Source organism: Vanessa atalanta, chromosome 2 (genome assembly GCF_905147765.1).
Source record: "Vanessa atalanta chromosome 2, ilVanAtal1.2, whole genome shotgun sequence".
NCBI classification, from domain to species: domain Eukaryota; kingdom Metazoa; phylum Arthropoda; class Insecta; order Lepidoptera; family Nymphalidae; genus Vanessa; species Vanessa atalanta.
The window spans coordinates 2,415,879-2,442,606 of record NC_061872.1 but is presented as its reverse complement, the minus strand read 5'-3'; the positions used below and the strand labels follow the sequence as shown (position 1 = coordinate 2,442,606).

The 26,728-nt window shown below is 32.6% G+C and overlaps 1 protein-coding gene across 1 annotated transcript in view; it reads right to left on the bottom strand.

The window, feature by feature from the left end:
* Positions 1-26,728, bottom strand: part of LOC125068912 (diacylglycerol kinase eta) — a 178,804-nt gene that overhangs the window by 143,975 nt on the left and 8,101 nt on the right. Inside the window, exon 2 of the mRNA XM_047678291.1 lies at positions 6,336-6,446. Coding sequence (XP_047534247.1) covers positions 6,336-6,446 — 111 coding nt within the window. The remainder of the gene's footprint in view (positions 1-6,335; positions 6,447-26,728) is intronic.

The window sequence follows — 26,728 nt, the reverse complement described above, 5'->3', positions numbered from 1 at the left end:
TTCGACATAGAACATTACATGTTACATTTGCTCATTGACTGTTAAAACTCTGCCACCTCAGTCCTGTTGGGACGAACAAGGGAACTCACATCGGAAAACGATTATGAAATTTCAAAATCTGATTAGCAGCACTGACTATATCAATAGTGACATTTAAAGGATACACGCAACATAATGTCGTATAACCGTAAGTTGATTTTCAACATTCCACGAGTGTGTGATACGAGTGGATATGAAGTGAGTTCTTACAGAATTCACTACTAAGAAAACCTAATGAAATATTGTAGCTTTTTTTGTTTATATTTGACAAGGCGGCGATCATTTTATCGTAAAGGTATAAAATGAGTAAGGAGTGCAAATCGTGCAATCGTGAAAGAAGGCAATAGTTTTGTATATTCCATGTCCGACAAACATTAATTACAAATTCTATTAAATAATTGTTATTACAATCTCCCAGTATGTATTGTAAGTTAGCCAGTGTAATTATGGGCACAAGGGACAAATGGAATTAATACAGTAAAGTCGTGTGCATTACTTGTAATGCATCAATAGTATCTACGGGCGACAGTGACAACTAACTGTCGGATGGCCCATTTACTTGTAAATGTATTTAAACGATCCTATACACGTTTCTCCTTTGTGGTTACGTTACCTTACTAATAACTGAATCCTACCGCTGAGTCTCATTTTCTTATGTCAACACGCTCAGTCTATACATAACCTTTTTTGTTCGGTTCCCTAATGTTTGAGAAAAACCATATGACAAATGATCACTTAACAAAAACAATTTCAAAAGCTGTTCAGGAGAAAAGCGTCGTATTATCCAAACGTGTGGTTCATTGAAAGGTCATTTTACAAAGAATTAATTGAAAAATTCAACAGCTGTATAATTTAAAAAATCATTGTTCTAATATAGCGAATTTAATTAATTAATTTTATTTGTCGAAACCGAATATGTAAAATGAATAATTTATAGAACTATTAGCTTGTATGAAGATATGTATATCATATATATTAATAATTTCGTGCAGGTCTACTCCGATCGAAACCTATCCACAATTATAGATCGTTGAAAAATAATTATTTTACAGACGACAACATATATCCGCAAAATTCGTATAATCGAGATATTTCGACATTAAATCCATGAAATTCAATGACATGACAGTTCAATAAACGGCCATGTTTGTCAAAAAATGTTATGTCATGTTTGACGTTTCCGGGTGCATTCATAAAGTGTGTTCCCAATAATAATTTAAAGCAGGCCTACCGTAGCTAGTATAATTTTTCATCATATATTTTGAATGCATAGGCAATTTGATAAAACCCCCTAATTGTATAACTCATGGTTAGTCTCATTTTAAAATATATAACTATACACCCAAACATTGCGATGGCCTAGTTGTTAGAAACCCGTAAATATTAACCAATTGCTGCGACCCAAGCAATCAAAATTAAAATTTGACGTACTCGATGGTGAAGGAAAACATCGTGAGAAAACCTGCACGAGTGAAAGGAAGAAAGACCAAAGCGCCATAATGGTCCTATTGGGAAATTAAATTTATAGTATTTACTTTGAATTATTTACCTTGAAACCTTTCCATTTAATAGTAAATATACTCGTCATCAATATCAATATAAACTTTTTGTGTAGCAAATGTATTTTCATTATCGACCATTTATACTGAAGTGTACTTTACAACTTACCGACTAGCGCGTAAGTTACAAACTGTCGGTTAAGTTTAAAGATAACCGCACGAGACAGATAGAACTAAGCGGGAACAGATCCGTCTCGGAGAACAGATAACACTAATTGAAGTCTAATAGCTTTGATCGTATTCTCTCGAAATTATGTTCTATCTCTTATCTACATTGTTTAAATCTTGTATTTTAGATAAAGTGAAAGTCAATCATTAAAAATGTATCTTTAAAGATTTCGGATTTACCACCACGCTGTTTCAATGCGTCTTGTTGGAAACACGTGTCGCAGAATTTTAATGTAAATTAGACACGTTACTCACGATGTTTTCCTTCACTGCCGAGAACAAGATGAATTATAAACACAATTTGAGCACATGAAATTCAGTTGCTTGCCTGGGTTTGAGCCCGCAATATTTGGCTAAGAGGCTCGTATTCTAAACACTGGGCCATCTCCGAGTGCATTTTAGGTAGTTTCTATTTAATTCTTAAGATTTAACTAAAAATAATCATACCATGAATGAACGAATAATTAAATAAATTTAACATTGCATAAACACAACGAATAGAGTGTCCTTTAAATTTTTATCACATAAAGTTATCTACCCGATTACACGTTTTCGAACGTTCAAAATCCCGAAACAAACCCGAGGGTTGGCGGTCCGTTTTATGACCAACCCGCATATAAAAACTACGAGCCTTGAGCCCCGAGGTACGTCATTAAAACTAGAGATTCTGCTCGAAAACCTTGTTAGGAGCCATCATGTGTTATATATTCTGTAATTATATTCTAGAAATATCGTTATGCAAACAAATTAAAACATGACATACAAGAACATGAAAATCAAACTCGTCACGTCAATAGTAAAAATTTAAAGCGGATGAAACCACAGAACTCCACTTCTCATATAATACTAAATATACACTAAAATCTTCAGGTATAAGTTATATGGATATTGGTTTAGGAGATTTTCTTAGTTAGGCATTTATCAGTATAGCTGTTGGAATAAAATTTACATATGCATAGCATATGCTGTTTAAAATTTATTTAATAGCAATATGGTTGTTTTTTGCTTGTATTTTTATTTTTTTTGATAATATGAATTATGAGCTGAGTTATTATGTGAGCTATATATAGAGCTATATACATATGAATAAAAAATAAGAATATTTAAAGTAGCGACGTAGTTATTTCAGGGCACGGTAGTGCGTTGATCATGGCCACCGAAGGGAAGCAACATATTTAAAAAAAAATTACACATTTATGAAACAAGATTATATTTCCACAGTAGCAATACCATTTTAAGAACTATATTTGAATCAAATATCATCAACTTTTAGCGACAAATCAAAGTAACTGACTATTCGTCATTTGTTTTGATTCGTTCATGCACTCTATGGCGTAAAGACACGTATCACATATTTTTGAAAATATTTAAAAAAAAGGGATAGATTGTTTACCTCGATTATTTTTCTCAATCCCACGCCGCTCCGGGGTTTTATCCCACTGATTTAAAGGATAAACGAGTAAATATATACATTGTAACAGTTCCAAATATTTCACGCTCGGAGCGAGCGTCGAATGACAAACTTTGTATACTATGAATGTCTCTGGTCATAAATAGTGAAGCTATCGAAGTGCATTTCCAGATCTTTTTGTAATTAAATTTTAAACACGTCACAGCATTCATTCGTTATCTCAATCAGATCAATGTAATATTGAGATTATCATAAAAATATATTGAATTAATTAATTAAGATCTACCAACGTAAGCGAATGTTTATTATTAACAGTAATAAAATTTTAAATAGGACATTACAAGCAAAGCCCACAAAGTACTTTTTAATGAAAAAAAGTAAAACGTCATGTTATACCACACTCCACATAGTGTTTTATTTAATGTCTATTGAAAATAGCGTTTAAAACAATGTTAAACGCAATTTCTGAAGATATTAAACTATAATATTTTAAGATAAAGTTCTGAAACAGAATCAAAACCATTTGACAAACGGTCAAATGCTCGTTCCATTACTTGGTTATACGCTACTAGGTTTTCTACACAATACAATTACGGTATTGTCTGAAGTATTTTCAATGTATTTAATACTCCGCGTAATAAAAAAAACAAGAAAATACCTTATAATTGTTTTTATTTAAATATTAAACCGAAGTCACACACGATATATTTAACAATTTTTAAATACAACATACATACGTTTAAATAATCCTATCTTACCTATAATTAACTTATTGAATATGTAAAATATAATTAGTAACATATAAATAATACTTACGAAATCGAAAATACGTTGCTCTGATCAGCCAAAACGGCAATTGAGCAAGAGTCAAAATTAAAACCAGGTCAACAACATACGGTCACACATCACATACGAGAAACGACTACGAGAGTTAGCTACGATGAAACACTATGTATCTAAAGCAGATTATACGGTGTTTCGAGCTGATATAGAAAGGTTTTCATTAATGATTCTATGTTAAGATACTCGCGGGTTATTTTGGTACGAGCGATATAGAACCGTCTGTCTCGTCCGGCGCTTAAAGCGCAACTGAACTGACTAGTCGGTTAATCGGCGACGTCGGCGCCCAGCCGTCTCGGAACTGCCCAGGTGTAATCCCCGCCCTTCTAAATATTACGAGCTTACTATACGTACGGCAAGGATCTATGATTTCACTTTTATTTAATATTAGCCGTTGCGCAAGAATTCGCTCGGCTTAAGTCTGATGGAATTAAGTCTCTTGAACTTCGAGTAGGATCATCGCACTGCTATACAGTCTATTATCAGACTTCTTAAAGCTTTTAAGAATTAAATAACTAAATCAAAAACAACTACTACTACTACGACTAATTTATCATAGTTAATAAACAATTAACTATTCTAATGTAGTCTGATAGTTCCTAACCATAAAAGAAGTATCTTATAGCTTTATTAAGTTTTTTTAAGTAATTAAAAACGTAACGTAAAGATTTAAAAAGTCATGTTGAAAACATTTCTAAAATAATGATACCCAGCGCTTAATGTTACCATCGGAAAAAAAATTAGGATAATCTTGTAATTTATTCCTTCCTTTCCAAAATTGTTAAATATCTATTTTTCTATACTAGTTATTCTATCTAATATTTATTTAGCAAGAAGTTACGACTAAATACCTACCAATGCAATTGATAAATGTCTATAATTATATTGAGTAGTGGGAGTCAAAGTATTCCAGCTGGTGGTGGTGACAAAACAAAACACGTCATTCGTATATTATATCATAGTATATCCAGTATTAGTATGTCTGTGTTCACGCTATTTTATAAAAATCAAACGTAAACGTGTCCAACTGATAATAAGTGATCACCGGAAACGTCCGCATTAAAGGGAGAATTGCATATGAGTCGCTGGCTTTAAAGGCACCGACCTTGGAAAACCACCATATCCAGAGATATGGAAATCGTTTAGAGTAAAAACAAACAGACCTCGGCTTTGTTGTAATTCGATAAAAATATCCAAATTTTCGACGACACACTGTTTATTTTTATCACATCGAAATAAGAACATCGTTTAAATGTACAACCGGGTTATATAAAAATAAAAATTCATGATACGTCCTTTTCAATATTCGAAAAACAAAACTTCGTTATATAAATATATTGTGCGCCCGTAGCGAATACTATTATTTCACGATTATAATCTAAAAGACAATAATGGAAAGGAAATGGATTAAGAATATATCCTTGAAGGACTCCTGCAATTATTTGAGGAGTCCTTCAAGGATACATTCTTAATCCATTTCTATCCCTAGGAGATCTCTTAACATTTACCATCCGAGTTCGATTGCTCAGTATGGGACTCGTTAAATCAAGCCAAACCATTAAAACTTGATTTGTAGAAACGACTGAATTATTCTAAGTATGTGAAATACTATAAACTGGGTTCGTATTAAGAGTAGCTTAATGACATCAAATATTATTATCATCGCAATTAAATAAACAAACAAAGTTTTGAATAAATGGCAAATTTCGAATCGGCTTCCTAGATTTATGTAAATATACATACCTACTAACTTTTTTAACTATATAGAATATTTCGATTATATCTAGTATTCTCAGCGTGATGTTTTCACAGGCAAAGGAGACGGGCAGCATTTAATTTCATATAATTCAACTTACTCTCTTTAACATTCTATTGCCTTTCAAAAACATTTTATAAGTCAGTGTGATTATTTTTAAAGTACCCGTGACTTTATAAATATCCGAATGATATTTTTTATATCTATAGTTTTCTTTTCGAACGAGATATGCATAATGCAAATAACATTTCGCTTACTTTTATTAAGAGATATACATTGATGTTAAAAACAGTAGTTTCAAATAGTTAGAACATACATATTTATATACATTGCTGACTCTTCCACACTATAGGCCGTTATTCAGATACTAAGATATCATTCAGCGATTTATACATATATTTTGTTTCTTTTTCAATTAGTTCCGTACCCATAAAAAATTAGAAGATCGTAGAACATTATTTTGTTCTAAAGTAAAGTAACTTAAAGTTATAGTGTGTACGTTATTTTACTTCTATTATAACTAACACATGTGACATTAAAATTAAAAAAATAATTCACTCACATCTTTCTCCTTCGCGTAGTAGAGTGTGCGCCCGCGCAGCTTAAAGTATCGCCGTTGCCACCGCTGAAAGCTGCGCGTCTGCTTCATCAAATAACCTTCCTTGACCACCGGCTGAAAGTAATAAATAATATGTATCGCAATTGATTTTATTCTAATAAATTAATTAAACGTAAGTCGATATAGTCATAAACAAAAGCCTTAAATATTTCTACCTCTGTTACAAGTATTTTCATCACTAACTTTATATTTAAAGTGGTCTTGAAAAAATAGTCAAAATATTTTTCATTGTTTTATTAATAAATTCAATAAAGACGATGACTGGCTAAGAGAAGAGTTAAGCTTGTTCCAACGAGCTGTTCCTTTGCGGGTTGATGGGTAAATACACATGCTAGAACAGGGTTTCTTAAATTGGGGTCCATCGCATGATTGCCAGGCGCAGCCACTCAGTTAACAAAATAAAATATGGAGTAACTTTCACATACATTCTTTGGCTGCTTACATATTATTGCGGTAAGTTTAAATGTTCATTTATACGACGCGGGTGAACCGAACACAAGCACATCTGGCCATCAGCGCCATTCACCCGCCGCATATCATGTTCTGATAGAATATCCGGCACGTGCGATGCTTTCTCGCCGAGCACGAATAGAATAAAAAACACAAACAAATCACATGAAGGTAGTCAACCAGGTCTGAATTTTCACTCACAATCATGAAATAATGCATTTGTCTTTCCGGCTCATTCTTATATCACAAACATAAAACATAAACAGCCTGTAAATTTTCCACTGCTGGGCTAAGGCCTCCTCTCCCTTTTGAGGAGAAGGTTTGGAGCGTATTCCGCCACGCTGCTCCAATGCATGTGACAGAATTTCGTTGAAATTAGACACACGCATGTTTCCTCACGATGTTTTCCTTCAGCACCGGGCACGAGATGAATTATAAACACAAATTAAACACAATTAAAACATTCTCATGTAATTGTTACGGAATTAAAATAATATATTATGTATATTACAATATGTGGTTCATTTATATTTATAATTCATAACGTAAGCGACGATGAAAGAAAAACATCGTGAGGAAACCTGTATTTGTCGGATGTGTATCTAATCACATTGGAACAGCGTAGTGGAAGAAGTTCCAAACCTTCTCCTCAAATTAATTCTTAGTCTTATCATCGTTTACTTTTCATAGAGAGTAATCTAGTAATTATAACTAGTTCTTACACAGCTTACGCCAATTTTGGCGACTAATAACACTGCCTTACTAAAATGTTTTCAAAAGAATAATTGACACGTGCGTGGTACTCAAGCCCTATCCTACCATAAAATAAAATGTAGCACGATAAGTTCATTATATTGTCATGAATTATTTTTATTGCATATTACGTACAATAAAAAATCATATTTCGGGTCGCGGTCACGTACCTCCTTTACCGGCATTACATTCTAAATGTAACTTTTTCCAGTTTAAAATATACAGAAAAAATATGAGGCACGCTGTATATTTTTTCACTCGTTTTATTTTAGAGAAGTATTTTTTTAGGTAATACGGAATCTTAAATTTACTCGTAATATGTATAATTGTTAATCTTTTTATTGTTTGCTTGGTGGTAGGGCTTTGTGCAAGCCCGTCAAAGTAGACGCAGACAACCCACTCATCAGATATTCAACCAACAAACAGTAGTACCCAGTATTGTTGTGTTTCAGTTTGAAGGTTGAGTGAGCCAGTGTAACTACAGGTACAAGGGACATAACATCTTAGTTCCCAAGGTTGGTGGCGCATTGGCGATGTAAAAAAAGGTTAATATTTCTTACAGCGTCATTTCCTATGGGCGATGATTTATCATCAGGTGGCCCACTTGCTCGTCCGCCAATAACATAAATAAAGGAAATACGATTATACAAGACCTATATATATACTCATATTAAAATAGCCAAAATGATTGTTTGAATACAAAGTAATGATCCAATTTTAAAAACCAAAATACTGGTAAAAAGATACATGATTCCTATGGGTATATAATATGATTTTCTTTATTAGTACATCCGTGCAAAGCCAGGTCGGGTCGCTAGTTTGATATGGTAACACAGAATATATTTTTTGCAGCTATTAAGAAGTATCGAAATTAATTTAAGAGTACCTTCAAATAAATTAATTAAAAGAATAATTTTAATTTAACTTGGAATCGAGTTTTGGCTTTTGTAACTAAATTTATTTTCAAGCTGAAATTTAGCGGCGGATGAAAGCAGTAGAGAGACATTCAAAATATATTTAACAATGATTCTATTTGAAATTAATTATATAGGAAGTAAATATGAGCGAGGTCCTAAAGAACATGTATATTTCGACATTTTGACTGTTCGAATCTAACCTATGTAGTAATTGCTTATTCTGTATTACTATTTATCAGAAATTAGTGAGTCAGTGTAACTACAGGTAACAACTATTTGAAACGGGATATTAACCATGTTTTTTATTTTTATTCAGTCTCGTGAACAAGACATCCGTAGATAATGTCGAAATATCGAACTCTACCAAATAAAAATAAAAAACATGGTAAATATCTCGTTTCAAATACTTATAGCAATAAAAATAACCAACCAACCATGTTAATTTAAAATATTTTTTTAATTTCATGTGGCGGTTGAAGACATCCTGTCCACGGAACGCCCCATCCCACCCTGTGTACCGCAGGGAAGCTGCCTGTCACCCGTCTGCTACAGCAGATACACGGATTATATTCCAGTTGTGGACGGTGCTATCTTAGACGACACCATAAATCATCACACAAGGAATAAGCCTCTCTTTCCAGTTTATACTATTCTGTATAAAACATTTTTTTGTAAGGATATTAGTCACATATAATAACAATTTCATTTCTTGTCATTCAATTATTCTCTAACGTTGTTCATTTATTTCATTATCTGTTATTTAATACACACTATAATATCCCTTGATCACACGCAAATAAAGTTATGGATTATTGATAAACAAAACCTTTGACGACCAACGCAATTGGCATAAAAGGCGACCTTTATACCTAAAGTCACCCTCTACCGATTAATCAGAAACTCATTACATATGGTAATATATACAAACAAAATAAGTAGAAAGTTATATATAGTGATAATATATATAAAACTTTTCCAAAAGTTCGCTTTTGGACATTTGCGTCCCCTAATGGGCACCACTGTCGCCGGTCCTGTTTCCTCTGTACCTAATCAAGCAATTTTCCAAATTCTTCTTTATATTAGCATCCCGCGCAATCCGGGAGAGCTCTGCTCTTTTATTTTTGTTTTTCATTTTAGGTTTGTTGTACTGTTCGCTACAATACATTTACTTCGATTAATGAATTTTATGAAATTATACATAAAAAACGATTTCAAGGACGTATGTGTAATTCTACTCGCAAATAGCTGTTATGATACGTTTCCGGTTCTATTCTTTAACTTTGACTGTTCCTCACAAAGATAAAACTCAGCTAAATCGTTACTTGAGGGCTAATTCTACTAATTTCTATCTAAATTCGACCGAAACTTAACTGGATCGTTGTGTTTGTAGAATACGAATCGACTAAATGGCAACGATAACGTTTCGATTCGATCGGCAATAAAGTAATAAGTTGTTAGTAGAAACGCTAGAAAGGAAAATAAGACATAAATAAAAAAAAACTCATGAAACGGCCAGATAACCGCTAGTTTCATGTATATCGTGTATAAGTGTGCGATATTTCATTGCTATTATTAATGCGTCCTTGTAATAAGATTATCACCCTAAGAGCTTTACTTGATACTAAGATTTATAACGTAGTCATTAGTATAAGTGCCTCTTACTCAATGGAATGACAATTGTCTGACCTAATCACTTTTACGACATCGTTAATGGAATTTAATACAATCACTTAAATATAAGTGATATTATATTCTATTGTAAACTCTGTTTTATTACTACACATTGTAGCCTACACATTAATCCCCTGTGGGTATTAAAACATTACTGTCATAACTCTAATTATCTGCCTCGTGGCTTCGGGCTGGTTTTATCGATATATGTATCTATTTGACACACTATCTGTTCGATAATCGAATTTTAAAATTTCTCTTCCACGTATAAAATCAGTAGATATGGATTATAAACTATTCTTAAGCACTGGGAAACACCAAAAATGAAAGAGTATGGGAGCAACGATGGCCAGTCACATGGGTGACCAGCCAACAACACAGGATTATGACGCACAAATGTGTGCGCAAACTCTCTCATAATCTCCCAAATCCATCAAATCTTACACGACCACAAAGAATTCAGTCGCAGCACCAACGGCTTTGCGTACTTTCTGAAACACATTTTATGACGTTATTCCTGTCAATTTTTCGACAGAATAACCCAATAACTCTTTCTCGGCCTGACCTGGGGTTTGATCCGAGATCGTCGAGTTCTCCAACCTTATATCAAGACTAGACTAACGAGTCAGGCAACAGAAAGCAATCGTCTCTCGTCGAGGGCTACAGTTATGTTTACTCCTAGCAAAACTTTAGTTTAAAAAAGTCCTTTGTAACCCCGCTATTCGCTTTACATATTACTTTTTACTTCAAGTACGTATCTTGTATCTCACTGCATACCGCTATGCTATAATTTATTAGAAATCGTCCAGCCGTTTGAGATTGAAGGGCAAATATATGGAAACTAGCGTTGTGGTTTTAAAGGCAGACCAATTTGTTACGTCATATTGCAACGTGAAATTGTATGTAGTTGTATACATTTTAGGTTGTTTTGTCTTCGCAAAAGCATTCTCTTTTTTTGTTTTATCTATATTTTATAATAGTTTAGTTTAATGAATTCATTAGGTAAACCAAATTTATTTTAAAACTGGTCCGCACCCTCGCTCGCGATTTTGGTGTTAGTTATAAAAAGCCTTTCTTGGGGTTCAAGATTACTTCATAGCAAATTTAATCGAATTCGGGTCTGTGGTATGGCCGTCAAAGCGTTACAGACAGACAGACAGAGTTATTTCCACATTTATAATATTAGTAAAGATTTTCTTAAAATCTATACCAATAGTGAAATTTGTTAAAAAATAAAACAAACGAGATCAATAATTACTTTTATTGCAATTAATTGCTAAGAGACCCATATAAGCAAAATTCAAAATAAGTTGAACAAACAAAATTCTGAACAAGTAAATAAATATATAGTGCTGATGCGATGGCTATGGATACAAACGGATAGGAATTACCTAATGTAGTTCACACCACCGTGAAAGAATTCGGTGTGCAGCACCTTTTAAAATCTCGCCCCTGCCACTCCTACTGATCATTTTGTCCTTCTAACACTACATATAAAAAAAACGATGTTCCGTGGGTCAACCGGTTAGAATGAAGTTGCTTCCGCTCATATTATGTATTACTATCAAATAAATTAACAACGTTTGAGAACAATTTAATAAAAATGATAAAATTGTTCTTGATGATTCTGTGTGAATTAAAACGATAACAATAAATAAATTTTAATATTATTATATTTAGTATTATAATATAATATATACAAGAAGGAGAAAGAGTATGAGATGGAAATATTAATAAACATAAGCCTATGGGCCATCTGATGGTAAGTGGTCACCACCGCCCATTGACAACCGAAACACCGGAACACAACAAAGTATTGTTACTGCTGTTTGGCGATAGAATATATGGTACCTACCCAGAGGGCCTTGCACAAATCCCTACCACCACATATATTGTCCTTCAATACAATTGTGTTATCTATATCATTCTACCCATACAAAACTGGGGCGAGTAGCTAGTCTTAATGCCAGAATATTTTTTCGTGTAATAATATTTTAAATTAAATTCAGATAATGTTTAATTATTTGAATTTTATTTTTAAACATGTATTCAGAACAATTATTAAAATTAAGAAAGCTTAGTTTTTTCTAAGGATGTTCCAGTTTCACATCCGAGCGAGTTGCGTCGATTTACAAAATGTGAATTTATGAATGGCTTTATGTGGTTTGAATGAAAAGAAAAATTTACACAACATACCCTATACCAACAAGGCTAGGCTGTACGGATACACAATACACATCAGAATATGAATACTTTTAAAGAAAACTTACATATTAATAGCGTAAGCCGATTTTTGTCCCAATGATTATGGGAATATAGTTACTGGCCTGGTATAAGAAATAAATGAAAAACGTAAACAAAATTATTAAAAGAGGTTTCATGATTTTGGCACTGAATGTAGAGAAGTGACTTTCAGTTTACAATTAAATGAAATCAAAACAAAAACTGTCATAGATTTCGAAATTCCTAAAAAATCGTTTCAATAAACGCGAAGTTTCGCGTGAGACCCCCTAGTAATTATTAATATTTTAGTCTGTGCTATATTTGCATGCGTATATCTACGCTATAGTTGCATTTCATTTTGCATATCATTAACATTATCAAATATGAATATAGAATACATTAAACCTTTTTCGTTAGCTATTGATGAACTTCAGTGTTACCAATATAAAAAAAATCGAAATAAGAGTATAAGGAAAATGTTCGAAACATTAAATTAATAAATATGTTCCTCAAATTGTTAAATTTAATTATAATTCAACTTCGATCACACTCGGTGAAAACTAGTAGACATAAAACGAACGGTACAAACATTGGTACAGTCAGATCTGTTTCGTTACGTGGGCAAGACTTGAAGTTGACAGTATTCGCGAGTTTCTAACATAATACCATCAAAATACAATAGATGGCGTAAGTCAAAGAAAGTATTTTATTTATTTAATACTTCATAATCATAATTCTACCATTCATAGGTCATAGTCTCCTGGTAATAAAATCAAATATATTTTATTAAAGTAATCAATAATGAAACTCTACCATCGTCTCGGAAAGCAGCCCCCAGCGTGTAGAACCTTCGAGAAACTTGTACAGTTCCTCTTTGAAATTGACCTAATATACAATGAGGTAATTGAATTGAGGTAAGCTTACATATCATATTGTAACTCAGTCTGCATATACACATACGGCTACAGTGCAAAGTTATATCTCGTAAATAAACAAGTCTCTTATCTTGTTACAGAAGGTGTGAAGTTTTTCAACTAATACCAAGATACTTCGACACGAATGCTCGATAAAAATTTTGCATAATTTTATGCGGCATATGCAGGTTTCCTAATTAGGTAGTCCTTCACCGAGCACGAGATGAATTATACTAATTAAGTACGTGAAATCTCTGTATGAGGACGGGCTGATGGGCCTCCTGGTTATAAGTGATCAACTGCCTATAGAAAGTATCTCCGTATGAAACTTTAAGTATTTCTTACATAACCAATGTCCCACCGACCTTAGGAACTGCGTTGTTATATCTGTGTGTGTGTGTGTGGTTACACAGTATGCCGGGTTTTTTCAATAATAATATCATTTTATTCACGTTTACATGAATCAAAAATAAGACAGCAATACTCGAACAATAATAAAATACTTTAAGCAAAATGGTGTCTGCGTTTAAAGGAAATATACACGTAGCATAGGGGGCGTAAAAAAGTGGGTCGAGACGAGAAAGTACAACAAAAGAGTGTCATATACATATATCGTACCGTATCTATAGTGCCATATTCATAGTGTATCTATTTCATTAATATCAGCGATTTCATACATTATTAATAATACAAAAATACCGCCAAATTCTAGTCGGATTTGCGCATTAAGACTCGAAAAATTAAAATAGAATAATAATAATTGATATTATTATTTATCTTGAGGGCCTTATATTCTGTAAGAAATCAAAATATCACTTAATTATGAGTGAAAATATAATTACAATATTTATTGTCTAATATAATTCAAAGTAATAAAAGTGTATTCAAAAATTTACCCAAGATGGGCCTTTCCTGAGAAGAATTAAAAGCGTATTCCGTAACAAGGCTCCGCGAGTAGGCAGGCGGATGGTTATTATGTTAGAATTTTCCTACAACATGGAGATTTTGTCACGTTTTTGTACACGTCGAACGCGAGTCGGTTAAGTAGCGCTCTTTTGTATAGAAATCCACTCATCTTAAATGATTTCCATTGCTTTTATATTGCACTTTCATTGTTGCACTAATGGCATCTATTATAAGAGACTATAATTGCAGCTAAATGGATACTCATGAGACAGACTTTCATCCGACACATACATGTTTCCTCACGATGTTTTCCGTCACAGCTAAAAACTCACTATACAATTTCGGGTTTTAATCCAAACTCTTCTCTTAAGATACGCATGTTCTGTTTTTAATTGAACACACAAGAATAGCTCATAAATTAAATCAATTGGTTTTTTTTTTCGAATTCACCTGTTTTTATCAAGAACATCATCTACATCGGACAAAGAATTGTTTTATTTATTATACAGCGTGATATCTCAAATACGTGTGTCTCGGGAAAATATTGGAAGCAGGCTGCCTACCTACGGGCGATATTACTTTCTTTCTGTGTTCTTGTTTATAGAGGGACAGAGGGGGTTGCATTGTGATATTACATTCTTTGAGCTCAGTGTTTACAGGGGGGATTAATGATACGTATCTATATTATCATAAAATTATAATTCGTTTTTTGAAAATTTTAATTTTTTTTTTTTTTAAATTAACAATAATCATATTATAATAGACAAAGATGGACAGGACAACGGATTAAATATTATACATAATATATAGAAATGATTTTAATTACACATACTTTTAGGTATATAAGTAGTTGTCACTCGTGGCTTTGCGATTTAAGGTGTTGGTCGTCAGGTGCAACGCGTAAAAAAAAATCGGTTTAGTGGTTTGGCCGTAAAAGAGCAAGAATAAGAGAGACAGAGTTAATTTCGCAATTTATAATATCAGTACAGATTTAGTATATTCAAAATGAATGGCTAGTGTTCCCACAATACAAGCATTATGTAAAGGATTTCAGAAATTAAAGAATACCTATAATTTTATCAGCCATTATAGTTAATTAAAGGAAAATGTTTTATCAGAACACTTTCTTACGTCATCATAATCTTAGAAAGATTACTTCTAAGAATATACGAACTTTACTCAATCTTTGATGTTTTTATAATCGAATATAATTTGGAACATCGCAAGTTACAGATAATTACACTAATGATCCTTTTAGCCTTGTATTATAATATAATAAAGATAGATCTATACGCTGGCGAAGGTACGCCCTTCCATGTTAAATTGATTATTTTAATAGAATAAACTTCAATAAATATAATCTATATTTTTTTATAGCCTTAGTCGTCCCGTACACTAAAAAATCTTGTGAAAACAAGCGTCGCTTACTTATATTAATGCACGATGATAATCATATGATAAGTCATACGCGCGCGCCGTCACGACTGAATAGGTCTATAGCCAACCACGAGAGGACAAAAGCTAAATAAATAACATTTGACTTCGAATTGACGCAACATCATTGGTCGAGAATAATCTATGTTATGCATTATGGTTTCGCGAAAGAATCGCCATTTATACGTCAACGAAACTGCTATAGGAACTTTGGAAGTAAAATTAAAGTGGCTAAAAGTAGTTCAGTGAAATAGAGTTGTTTTTTAAATAAATATATTTATTAGTCAAGAACTGTTAGTAGTGCATAATACAGCTGAGCTATTACCAAATGGCGTGGCATTCCTAAAAATATAGTTTGTTAGTATCTTTATTCCTTTTTCGATTGGAATAGACTATATATGGTATGTTTAATTTTTAACCAGTGAGAGTTTATGACTTCATTTGAGCCGACAACATTCATAATTAGAACACTCAAATTAAACTGATTGCTGAACATATTTTTGCTTCTGTTATCGATGCTACATATTTAAGATATTTTTTTTTAATTAATAATAGGCGGAGACTGTAAAGTTCATAAAAATGAGTTAGTAATACTTTTGCGTTAACTGTCAAGAAAATGTCTGTCTGAGTTGATACTACCCATACACGTATTATACCGCTGAGCAGCAATACTTTGCACTGTTTTCTGATTCGAAAGATGAGTGTAACAGGAACAAGGGAGATTGAGATTCTATGCTCAATTCCTAAGGTTGGTGGCGCACTGGTTAAAATTTCATATCGTTAATGTCTATGGCGATGACTACGTCCGTGTAACTTCTATCATAAAAAAAAAAAATTATCAAAATGACAATTAAACACAATTGAAAACATACTAGAAACCAGCCGAAGATAAAATAACCGACTGATTATATTCTGTTCCAAAATGTAGTATTTATTTTAAAAGCGAGCGCTAAAGCGTACTCAATTGCTTTTAATTAGAAACAAGGACATATTAAATCAAATCGATGATGTTTCGGTCTCACTTGGCTCAAAGCCAACGGTACAAGTCCAATGGCAGCGATACTCTTGCACGAACGGTCGATGATCCCGCTGCATTGAACTAAAAGTGAATGTCTATTGTAATCTAGTATCGACTTTATTCAACCGACGTACTACTCCATTGTAAATATATCTTCTGTTCAAGGTAAATAAACATGCTTTTACATTACGAAATTTGAAAAATCGTTTCAATACGCACATTTTATTCACAAAGCTTTCGCGAACCGTGGGAATTGAGATGTTTGGAATCCACTTTCATAGAACTACTAGTTGTTCGTCCCGACTTCGTACGGATAAAATTCCTTCAAAACCTCCCATTTCTTGAAGTTGATATTTACGAAAATCCTTCTTAGTGAGCGTCTACGTTCCTGAATGTGTAACTATGTTAAATTTCAAGTCAATCGGACCTATACTTTCGCGATGAGTCTGGAAGTGGTATTTCGTAGCTGTGTTTGCCCAGGTTGAAAAAAAAAACATTTATTTGTTAAACGACATACGACTGTCACACTTTTAACAACTAAAACAATAAACTTAATAAAAAAGATTCAATAAATACACTAGCAATACGTCTTTGGATATTTAAAAGTCTAAATTAAAAAAAAAAAACTACATTTAAATATATTATTATTAATAATACATTGTCTATCCATAATAGCGTGACGTCACAAATGTAAGCTATTTAAAAATAATATATATATATTACACATAAATACGGTTATGATTTGACTATATTTATTTAAATGTGAGAAAATCAGCAAGGTGGGTAGCCAAATACATTGTAAACTTAAGAAGGGTTAAAGCTTTTAAAAGCACTGTGTGAATAGATTAGTTCTCAGTTCGTTTGGGGCTTTGATGGCGAAAGTAATTTAAGGTAAGAATATTATAATGTTCATTGTATTAAGTTAAAGTGTATTAATGTTTAAATGTGATTTGTATAAATAAATATATTGATATTTTCTGTTTTATTTTAATATAAAAATAATAGTTAGATGTAAACATAACCATAACATACCGATGTGACATGAACCGATGTTCGATTCCTACATTCTTAAATGGCAAATGTCTTTTAACGATTATATATTTCTTAACATTTTAAAATATATCTTTACATTGACTATAGATCTGATTCAATGTGGACCAGGTGATGAAACTTGAAAATCTATGGCATCGATTAAATGTCGAGCCAAAACGCCTAGGGGTTTGGGCTTATTAAGTTATAAAGCCTTAAGGGTATATAAGGTTGGAACGCGTGCATCTTAACCAATGATTATGGATTCAAAATCAGGCAAGCACCACTGATTTTTCTTGTGCTTAATTTGTGTTTATAATTCATCTCGTGCTCGGCGGTGAAGGAAAACATCGTGAGTAAATATGCATGTATCTAATTTCAACGAAATTCTGCCACATGTGTATCCACCAACCCGCATTGGAGCAGCGTGGTGGAATATGCTCCAAACCCTCTCCTCAAAGGGAGAGGAGTCCAGTAGTGGGATATATACAGGCTGTTAATGTTTTGTTATGTATATAATTAGATAAATACATATATACCAATTTCCGTTTTATAAGTAAAGAGAGCTGCACTATTTATACAAGTATAATGAGAACAGCTAATATAAAATTAATAATTCCAAAAGGTTTTGTCATTTATTTAGTAATTGACTTAACATACACAACATATCTTCCGCTCTGGCAAGGCGAACTTTTAACGTGATTATCAGAGGGAGACGTTCGAATCACGATAATAGGGAAGATGATAAGAAAATCATATAATATCAAAAATATTCTTTATTCAAGTCGGTACAACATCTCACAAGCCTACTGTCATAATGTTAGCCTCTTGAATGGTTAAAAAATAAATAATAAAAAAATACGTTGCAAATGTCAGTGGACAGTGGTAATCATTATCAGGTGGTTCTTTAGCCCGTCCATATACATATGCAATAAAAAAAAACTTAAAAAGGCGAAAATAAAAATACGAAAGTCTTATATGACTGTTCTTCGGGTGCTAGGCATAAAAAGTAGCCATTCCTAATTTCATCAAATTCAGTTCAGTGACCATGTAAGACACATACAGACAGAGTATTTTTGCTTATATGAGTACAAATTACAAATATTCTTAGCTGCTAGTAACTTAAAGTTTCTTATATTTTTTTTCATATTGTCTGTTACAAGTTCACGCTCGAATCGCTAAGCCGATTTAGATGAATTTACTCTGTTTAATCCGCTCCTCGGGGGTAGATTGGGGGCTAAACGATTTGTGTGTATAGGTAAACTTTTATTTAAGTCGCATGGGTAAAACCATCGATTCAAGTAGTAAGGATATAAATAATATTGTGTTGTGTATAATATTTTAAGTGTTATTTCTACAAGTGTTAATAACTTAGCGAAATAATAAAAATAAAAAGGATACGGTATTATTAAATAGGTAACATTAATGGCTTCCACAAATCGGTCATTGCCCTCGCTGTGCTAAATCTTGACGGAAAAGCGCCATTTACTTAATTAGTGGAACAAGACACATGAGACCTTTCCAATCGACCGGGGAGCCAATTTTCATATCATCGCTCTCGAATCGAAACGTATTCGTTGTAAGTTCAGCCGTGTTCCTAACCTAATGGAACGATCCAGTTGCGGTACGGTCGAAATTGAATCGAAATATAATCGGGATCGTATTGTAACCGATATAAATAAATAGAATTGGCTCTCAGGTTTAGTTGAGATTAAGTTGAGGTTTACTTTTTTATGTTATAAGTTGACGGACGAGCCTGTGAGCCACCTGATGGTTAGTGATCACCACCGCCCATAGACAATAGCGCTGTAAGAAATATTAACCATTCCTTACATCACCAATGCGCCACCAACCTTTGGAACTAAGATGTTATGTCCCTTGTGCCTTTTGTTTACTGGCTCACTCTACCTTTAAACCGAAACACAACATTACTGGGTACTGCTGTTAGGCGGTAGAATATCTGATGAGTGGGTGGTACCTATCCAGACGGACTTGCACATTGCCCTACAACCAAAAAACCTTTTGTGAGGAATTGTCGAAGATGGATCAGAATAGAATATAATAGGACTTTTCATAGTCGTTACAAATTAGTAAAATAAGCAATATAAAACTTACAGGGGGCAACACTGTATATTGTAGTTTACTTATAAAAAAAATAAGGTAAACCTTTTTTGGGCACGAATAATTTAAGTATTTTTTTAATGTAATGTTTCAATTTTGTTAGGCACATTGTTTTGTCGAATATATTTAACATATCTATTTTTCTCATCTGTTGACATGATCTTGTCCTCCTACAAATAACGTCGAAAATCACAGATTAGTTATCTATATATAATTTTATAAAATAACATGTCCTGTCTGACTGATTCATCATCGCCGAATGTAAACTATTAAAGTAAAGGCTATGAAATTTGGTGAGTCGGTTCGTTTTATTGAGTAGACACCCAATAAGGAAGGAATTTTGGAAATTCTACCTCAAAGGGGGTAAAATAGGGGTTAAAAGATACTATTTTTGGGATTATGGTTAAAAATGAGTAGACATGTATTTAAGCGTTTCTGCATATTTTGCCCCTAAGGGGTGTAATAGGAGTTGATATTTCTTATATAGACTAGTCTGGAAGTCCGTCAATAATTTTAATGAAAGTCTGTCAATAAAATTATGCAAGGGCACCAGAATAATAGTAACTGCACTCCATCGTAATGTCATAGAGGCTACAGTTATTACTAGTTGTGCTAAAGGAGAAATAGTGTATATTCCACGATTATCTTCGATACCATCAGAATACCCTTCAAGCTTCAAGCTCTACGAGCTGTATGGTGGGTCTAGCACACAAATATACGACAAAGCCGCGGGCAACAGATAGTTATTCCATAATCAGATTTATAATTTGTTACCCGATTTCAAAGAAGAAGGAAGAGAGATTATCTCTTCAATTGAATTATTCTTAATGACAATACTAGAAGTATTGTCTTTAAAAAAAATTTAATTAACATATAGAGTCCAAAACTAAATACAGATACCTTAATTGTAAATATTTATAAAACTTAGTTCTTATAAACAACGATTCGAGCCAAGTCAGTCAGTCCAAGTCGAGTCTTCTCGATAAAGTCTACTAAGTCTAGTCTACTAATCTGGTGTGGTAAGTTTACATTTAATTACCCAGTAAAATGACTACACAAAAATGTTTATAAGTGTCACCATGAAAACATAGGACGTACGACTGCCTAAAAAAAAAATAAACACACGCACCGACCAAGTTAAAATTTTAAATATATCTTCTGTGTACTCAGAATTTCATTAAATAAAAGGTTTCTATAGAAGGGGTTAAAAGGTCTCTAAATATTAACCATAAATTCGGTATTATTACGATGACTACTCCCCGAAGACCACTTTAATCACTTATACTAAGCGAAGTTGCTCGAATTTCCTAATTGAAACAAGCATATTATTTTATACGTACAAACTTGGAATGAAGGTTAAATTAATATTACCATACACTTTATACCAATAATATAAGCCTTAAATTAAAAGATGGCCAAGTTATTACAACGTATATCATTTCAAACCCTGGTAAGCACCACAGAATTTCGATGGAGGTGGAGATGGGTACGTGGAGAACGAAAACATTGCGGGGAAACCGAGATCTTAATCGGATGCTATTCGATTTCACGTGTATCCCAATACTCATTCGAGCAACGTTCTGGAAAAAACATCAAGCTTTCTCATCAAGGATTGACTTTCGACAAAGTGAAATTATCAGGGTTTTAATTTCATTACATACCAGATCATAAGTTTGACGGATATTGAATTTATTTCATACAATTGTAAAAACTAGCCGACTGGGAGTAAACGATAATAGCAAACAAATATTTTTACATTCAAATATTTTAAAACATTCATATTATTTGAATTATACTTTAAACCAACATTAGTTGCTCAACAGAAGGTGTAAAATGTATTCATCAATTATTCTTGCTTCAATTTGATTGACAGTCAGTCAGTTCAGATGGTTTTAAGTCTCTATCGACTTTAGTAGTATAGATACTGTTATCTACTCGTATAAATGCCGTAGGAGTTTGTAATACAGAGATATTTCTCTATAATGTCTCAAAAATACGCTCGAACTAAATGTGTAGTACTACAAGGGAGCGCGTGAACGACGTTACGATAACGCTGCCGAGCCGCTGCCGCTCACGAGTCCAAACTTATCACCAGTTTGCGTTTTTATAGAAATGTGAAAATGGATGGTTATAATTTATTAGGCTACAACTCTCTTATAAACATTCTACAAGAAACAATATATTGTTAAGTATACATTACTTGTTTACATTAAGAAAATTGGAACATTCAAGAAACTTACTTCGCAAGGTGAATGAAACATCAAATGAATCTAGAAAATATATTGTTCCAGACAATAACATAACTTCTCCTTCGTATGATTTCAGCAGGCTGTATAGGTTTGTTCATCTGTTCTCGCATATCTTCGAATCTATCATAATTTAAAAAAATATATCACATTTTAAAAAGCGTCAAAGGAACATCGTCTGTAAGTTAAATACTTGTAACGTTACTATATTTTTTTATAATAATACATACCATCTAGAGGGCAAAAGAACTTGTATTATATATGCATTTTTATAATAACGTAAAAATTTGTGAAAAGAATATTTTCTTGTTTTGTATTTTAAAAAGTTCGTTATTATCTGTAGTTGGATTAAAGTTTTTAAGCTATGTTTACAATTTTATTTTATAATACAATTTATACGAACTTGTTATGGTAACATCGTTATTATTAAATAATGTTGCTAATATTACTTAGTGACATATAGAAGTACTTTCTTTGGGCGTGGCCTCATACTGATTAATCTAATTAAAATATTATTAATATATAAAGCTACGGTCGGTATTTTTCTAAAACATGAATTATAAATCGTGAATATGCGCCTTTTATAGTTATATATAATGAAAAAAAAAAGAGTCGTTCTTATTTTGCGGGTTAGTTTTTAGCAGAAACTACCAGTAGATACATTCTGTATATAATAATCGACTATAAATATACAATTTATATGATCCACGTATCAAAATGGATTTTCACCTTATGGTGTCAACGTTTAACGAGTGAGATTCTCTAAGAGCAGCACGAACATTGCGATTCTCTGAGAATTCATTTGATACGAAGTTAATTCTTAGAGAATTACAGTGCTCCCTATAATATGATGATGATTTCGGGTTCAAACCCAGGCAGGCACCACTGAATTTTCATGTGCTTAATTTGTGTTTATAATTCATATCGTGCTCGGCGTTGAAGGAAAACATCGTGAGGAAACCTGCATGTGTCTAATTTCAACGAAATTCTGCCACATGTGTATTCCGCCAACCCGCATTGGAGCAGCGTGGTGGAATATGCTCCAAACCTTCTCCTCAAAACGGAGAGGAGGCCTTTATCCCAGCAGTGGGACATTTACGGGCTGCTAATGCTAATGCTATAATATGACATGAAAAGCGGTACAAAAAGGTCACGTTATGTACCACAATAGACTTTTGCAATTTCACGGATATACTACAGTCATTTTTGTTCAAGACATCCGGCAGGATTTATTAGCATTCCATGTTTTCAATGTCGTGTACAAGATAATTAATTACTACTATTATTGACCATTAAAAACGAATTCCGTAGAATAGCAACACATTCTCAACGCTTATATTATGGAGGTTAATTTATCGCAGTTTGATATTTTTTACATCAAAGGTTTTATTTCCTAAGCTTGATTTTTCAAAAACAATTATAGTTTCTAATCCAAGGTCTCTTTATAATGTAATTGTAATACCTGTCAATATTTTACTTTACTGCACTCCTGCTAATTCCCACACTCTTTGGTGGAGATAGTATAATAAAAAACAGGAGCATCTTTTCTAGACAAGCGCTGAAAATCTCATTGATAGTTGGTTAAATTCTGATGTCTACTCTATATAAACCGTGATGGTTTGAACACGTGAATCTTAACCGAACGTTGTCTCTTTTGAAAATGTACATACATGGGTCTTACGATTGTGATTGTAATTCATCTCGTGCTTGGCTATGAAGTGAAAAAAAATATGAGGAAATCTGCTTGCATTGACGGATAATTTATCACATGTAAATACCTCGCCATCCTTACTCGTCATCGTTCCTTTGAATTGATTGAATGAATCAGTACAAGATTGGCGAGACATTTTATCTGCAAATAAGACCAAATCATATCTAAAATATTCTCCCTAATTTTCTTTAAAAGCAAAACAGATGGTAACTGGGTTATACGCACATATTTAATCATTTCGTTCGCTCCAGATCCGGCTCATTCATCTGCCATTCATTCCCTATGAACGAGAAAAAGATTGACAGGGCGGACATCCGCTCCTACGCTCTCGTGTGATAAGGGTGTAAGTGAATAACGAAGACTATAATTATGTTATGTAGTCGTTGGAAATGAAACATTCGAATTCGTTTTAGTAGTTGGAATGAACACCTCTTAATAAACTAATTATGAAGGAGTGAATTATTTTATTTCAATAATAATCCTTTTAAGCATTCAATCAAGTAAATTATGATAATATTTTTTTTGTGTAATGTAGGTCACAGATTTTCAATCAGCTCAATCATCTCGCATGAGTCATTCCAGACCTCGCTCACTTCACCGTCAGGGAGTGAACGAATGAACACAAGATTGACAAGGGTAAACGGCAAACTGGGACATTTTGAAATTGATAAATCTTTCGTTATTTTCATTTATGTTCGGTAATTATTTGTTGACCTCATTTTTTTCTTAGAATTTAATTACAGTTTCGTTATTTTATTGCGTAATTACTCATAAATTTAAGCATGTTTACTGGCCGTTAGGAACCCTTTCATTTTTATAAAAAATCATTTTTTATTTAATCAACGATACGATCTTTAGTTTTGTTGATTTTATGAGATTAGTGTTCTGAAATAGAATTATATTTCTATATTAAATTAAGTTTTATTTATATAAATAACAAACATCATAAATTATTAAAAAAATGTGATATATTACAAAACTATTTTTGATATCAAAAATATTTATATTTTATATTTCAACGATATATTTATAAAATTAGACTGACAAGATGTATTTATTTATGCTTTATTGCACCAATACTAAAAGAATTTCCAAAAGTGGCACGAATGCAACAGGCGGCCCTATCGCTAAAACATGCTTTGGACAGAGGACTGGCTGTAAAACAAATTTGGGAAGGGGTACAATAACTAAAATCCTATACTGGATCTAAAATATAATAATACATAATACACATAACTATGAATAAATACATATGTAATTAGAAATAGAATGATAAAACTAAACTAACTTTAAAAACTTACGTATTTTCTTTTGTATTAATATCATTAAATCATTGATCGATGAAACTGTGAAATTTGAGGTCTAAATGAGAATCCTTATATGCCAGATATTCCACCGTCATATACACAGCGACATATAGAATATAACCGCCTTCTTTGAAGTCGGAAACCTAAATCTTCCCTAAGACAGTTAAAAGGGGAACACAAGGGGAGCATTGAGGAGATTGTTAATAACGACGGGGCGTTAAATTAATCAATTCTTCGAGATTAATTACATAGCCAATTTGCAAATCGATAAGCTTTTAACTTTCAGCACTTAGTTTTAGTATTTTAATGAGTTTGCCGCCGGAGATAAAATGTCGTAACTATAAAATTTAGAAAATTAATAGGTATATACCGAGTACTAAGTGCTGCGCTTTCAAAAATAAAAAAATACTTGAACAACACTAATCTGTAACCAAATTAATACATTACAGATTACAAATGTTTTGTTTAAACAAATTGAATAAGCGACTTGGTAATTAACAAGGCTGCTTACCAATGAAGTCGTAGAATATGTGGTACCACCGCGGCAATAATTTGACATTTATGGTTTTACTGTCTTCAGTGGCGAGTGGACCCGTTGTGTTGCTTCTTTTAAGATACTATGTAAACGCAGCCTAAAATACATTCAGAAAATTCTTGAAATACGAAAGAAAACAATGTATAGACGTGACTAGTTGGTTTGTCAGTTAAAATGGAGACGAGAATCAAACGACGGAAAATTAAGCAACCGTATACACAAGCGCACCGGACAGAACACATTGACTTCACTGCTTGACCAATAAGGACAAGGCTTGTATGGAGATATGAACTATGATACCGAGGATAAAGCAAATATAAAAAAAAAACTAGAAGAGGTCGTTGCCCTTAATAGGCATGGACGTAACTTTTAATTAAATTTCAATATCACGTATAATAAAGTTATTTTACAAATTGCAAATCATAATACAGTTTTGTTTCTCCATAGAAAAGAGTTGGTGTTTTTCTCGACCTTCAAAAATAAGGCTCAAGATACAATTAACAAAAACTTGATTGTTGGTTAGATCTATTGTAATAATTATAATATAATTTTGTCCTTATAAAATTAATTCCAAATTATTCTAATGTTATTATTTGCAGTTTATATAAAGGAAAATATTAGATGGCCGTTATTATTTGCTATTTTATTTTAATTTTAGTGTAATATTATTATATTACAGATTTGTGATTTTGTTTACAATAATGCACTTTTGATATACAAATAAATTAAAAATATTATTAATATTAATAGTATTCTCTATAGTTCGAAATCATATCACCGTTTTTTTTTGTGGGACGGGAAATCAGTACTGCCATTAAAAAATTAAATTACCAACCAAATCCGTTGATAAACTACCAAAATAATGCAAGTGGCTCCTTTAAAACCTGGCTCTTTCATTCCCCTACATTGAAAATCTTATGTTTATTTACAATACATTGAAACGTGATATACTTTTAAAAATTACTGAAATATATAAAACAAAAGGCGGTCTAATGGCTAAAACAGCAATCTTAGAAGTACCTTTTACACTTAGCGTTTCACGGGTGTATCTTTGTAGTGTACACAATCTTTTGTAAGCTACGAGAAATTCTTTTTTTACTA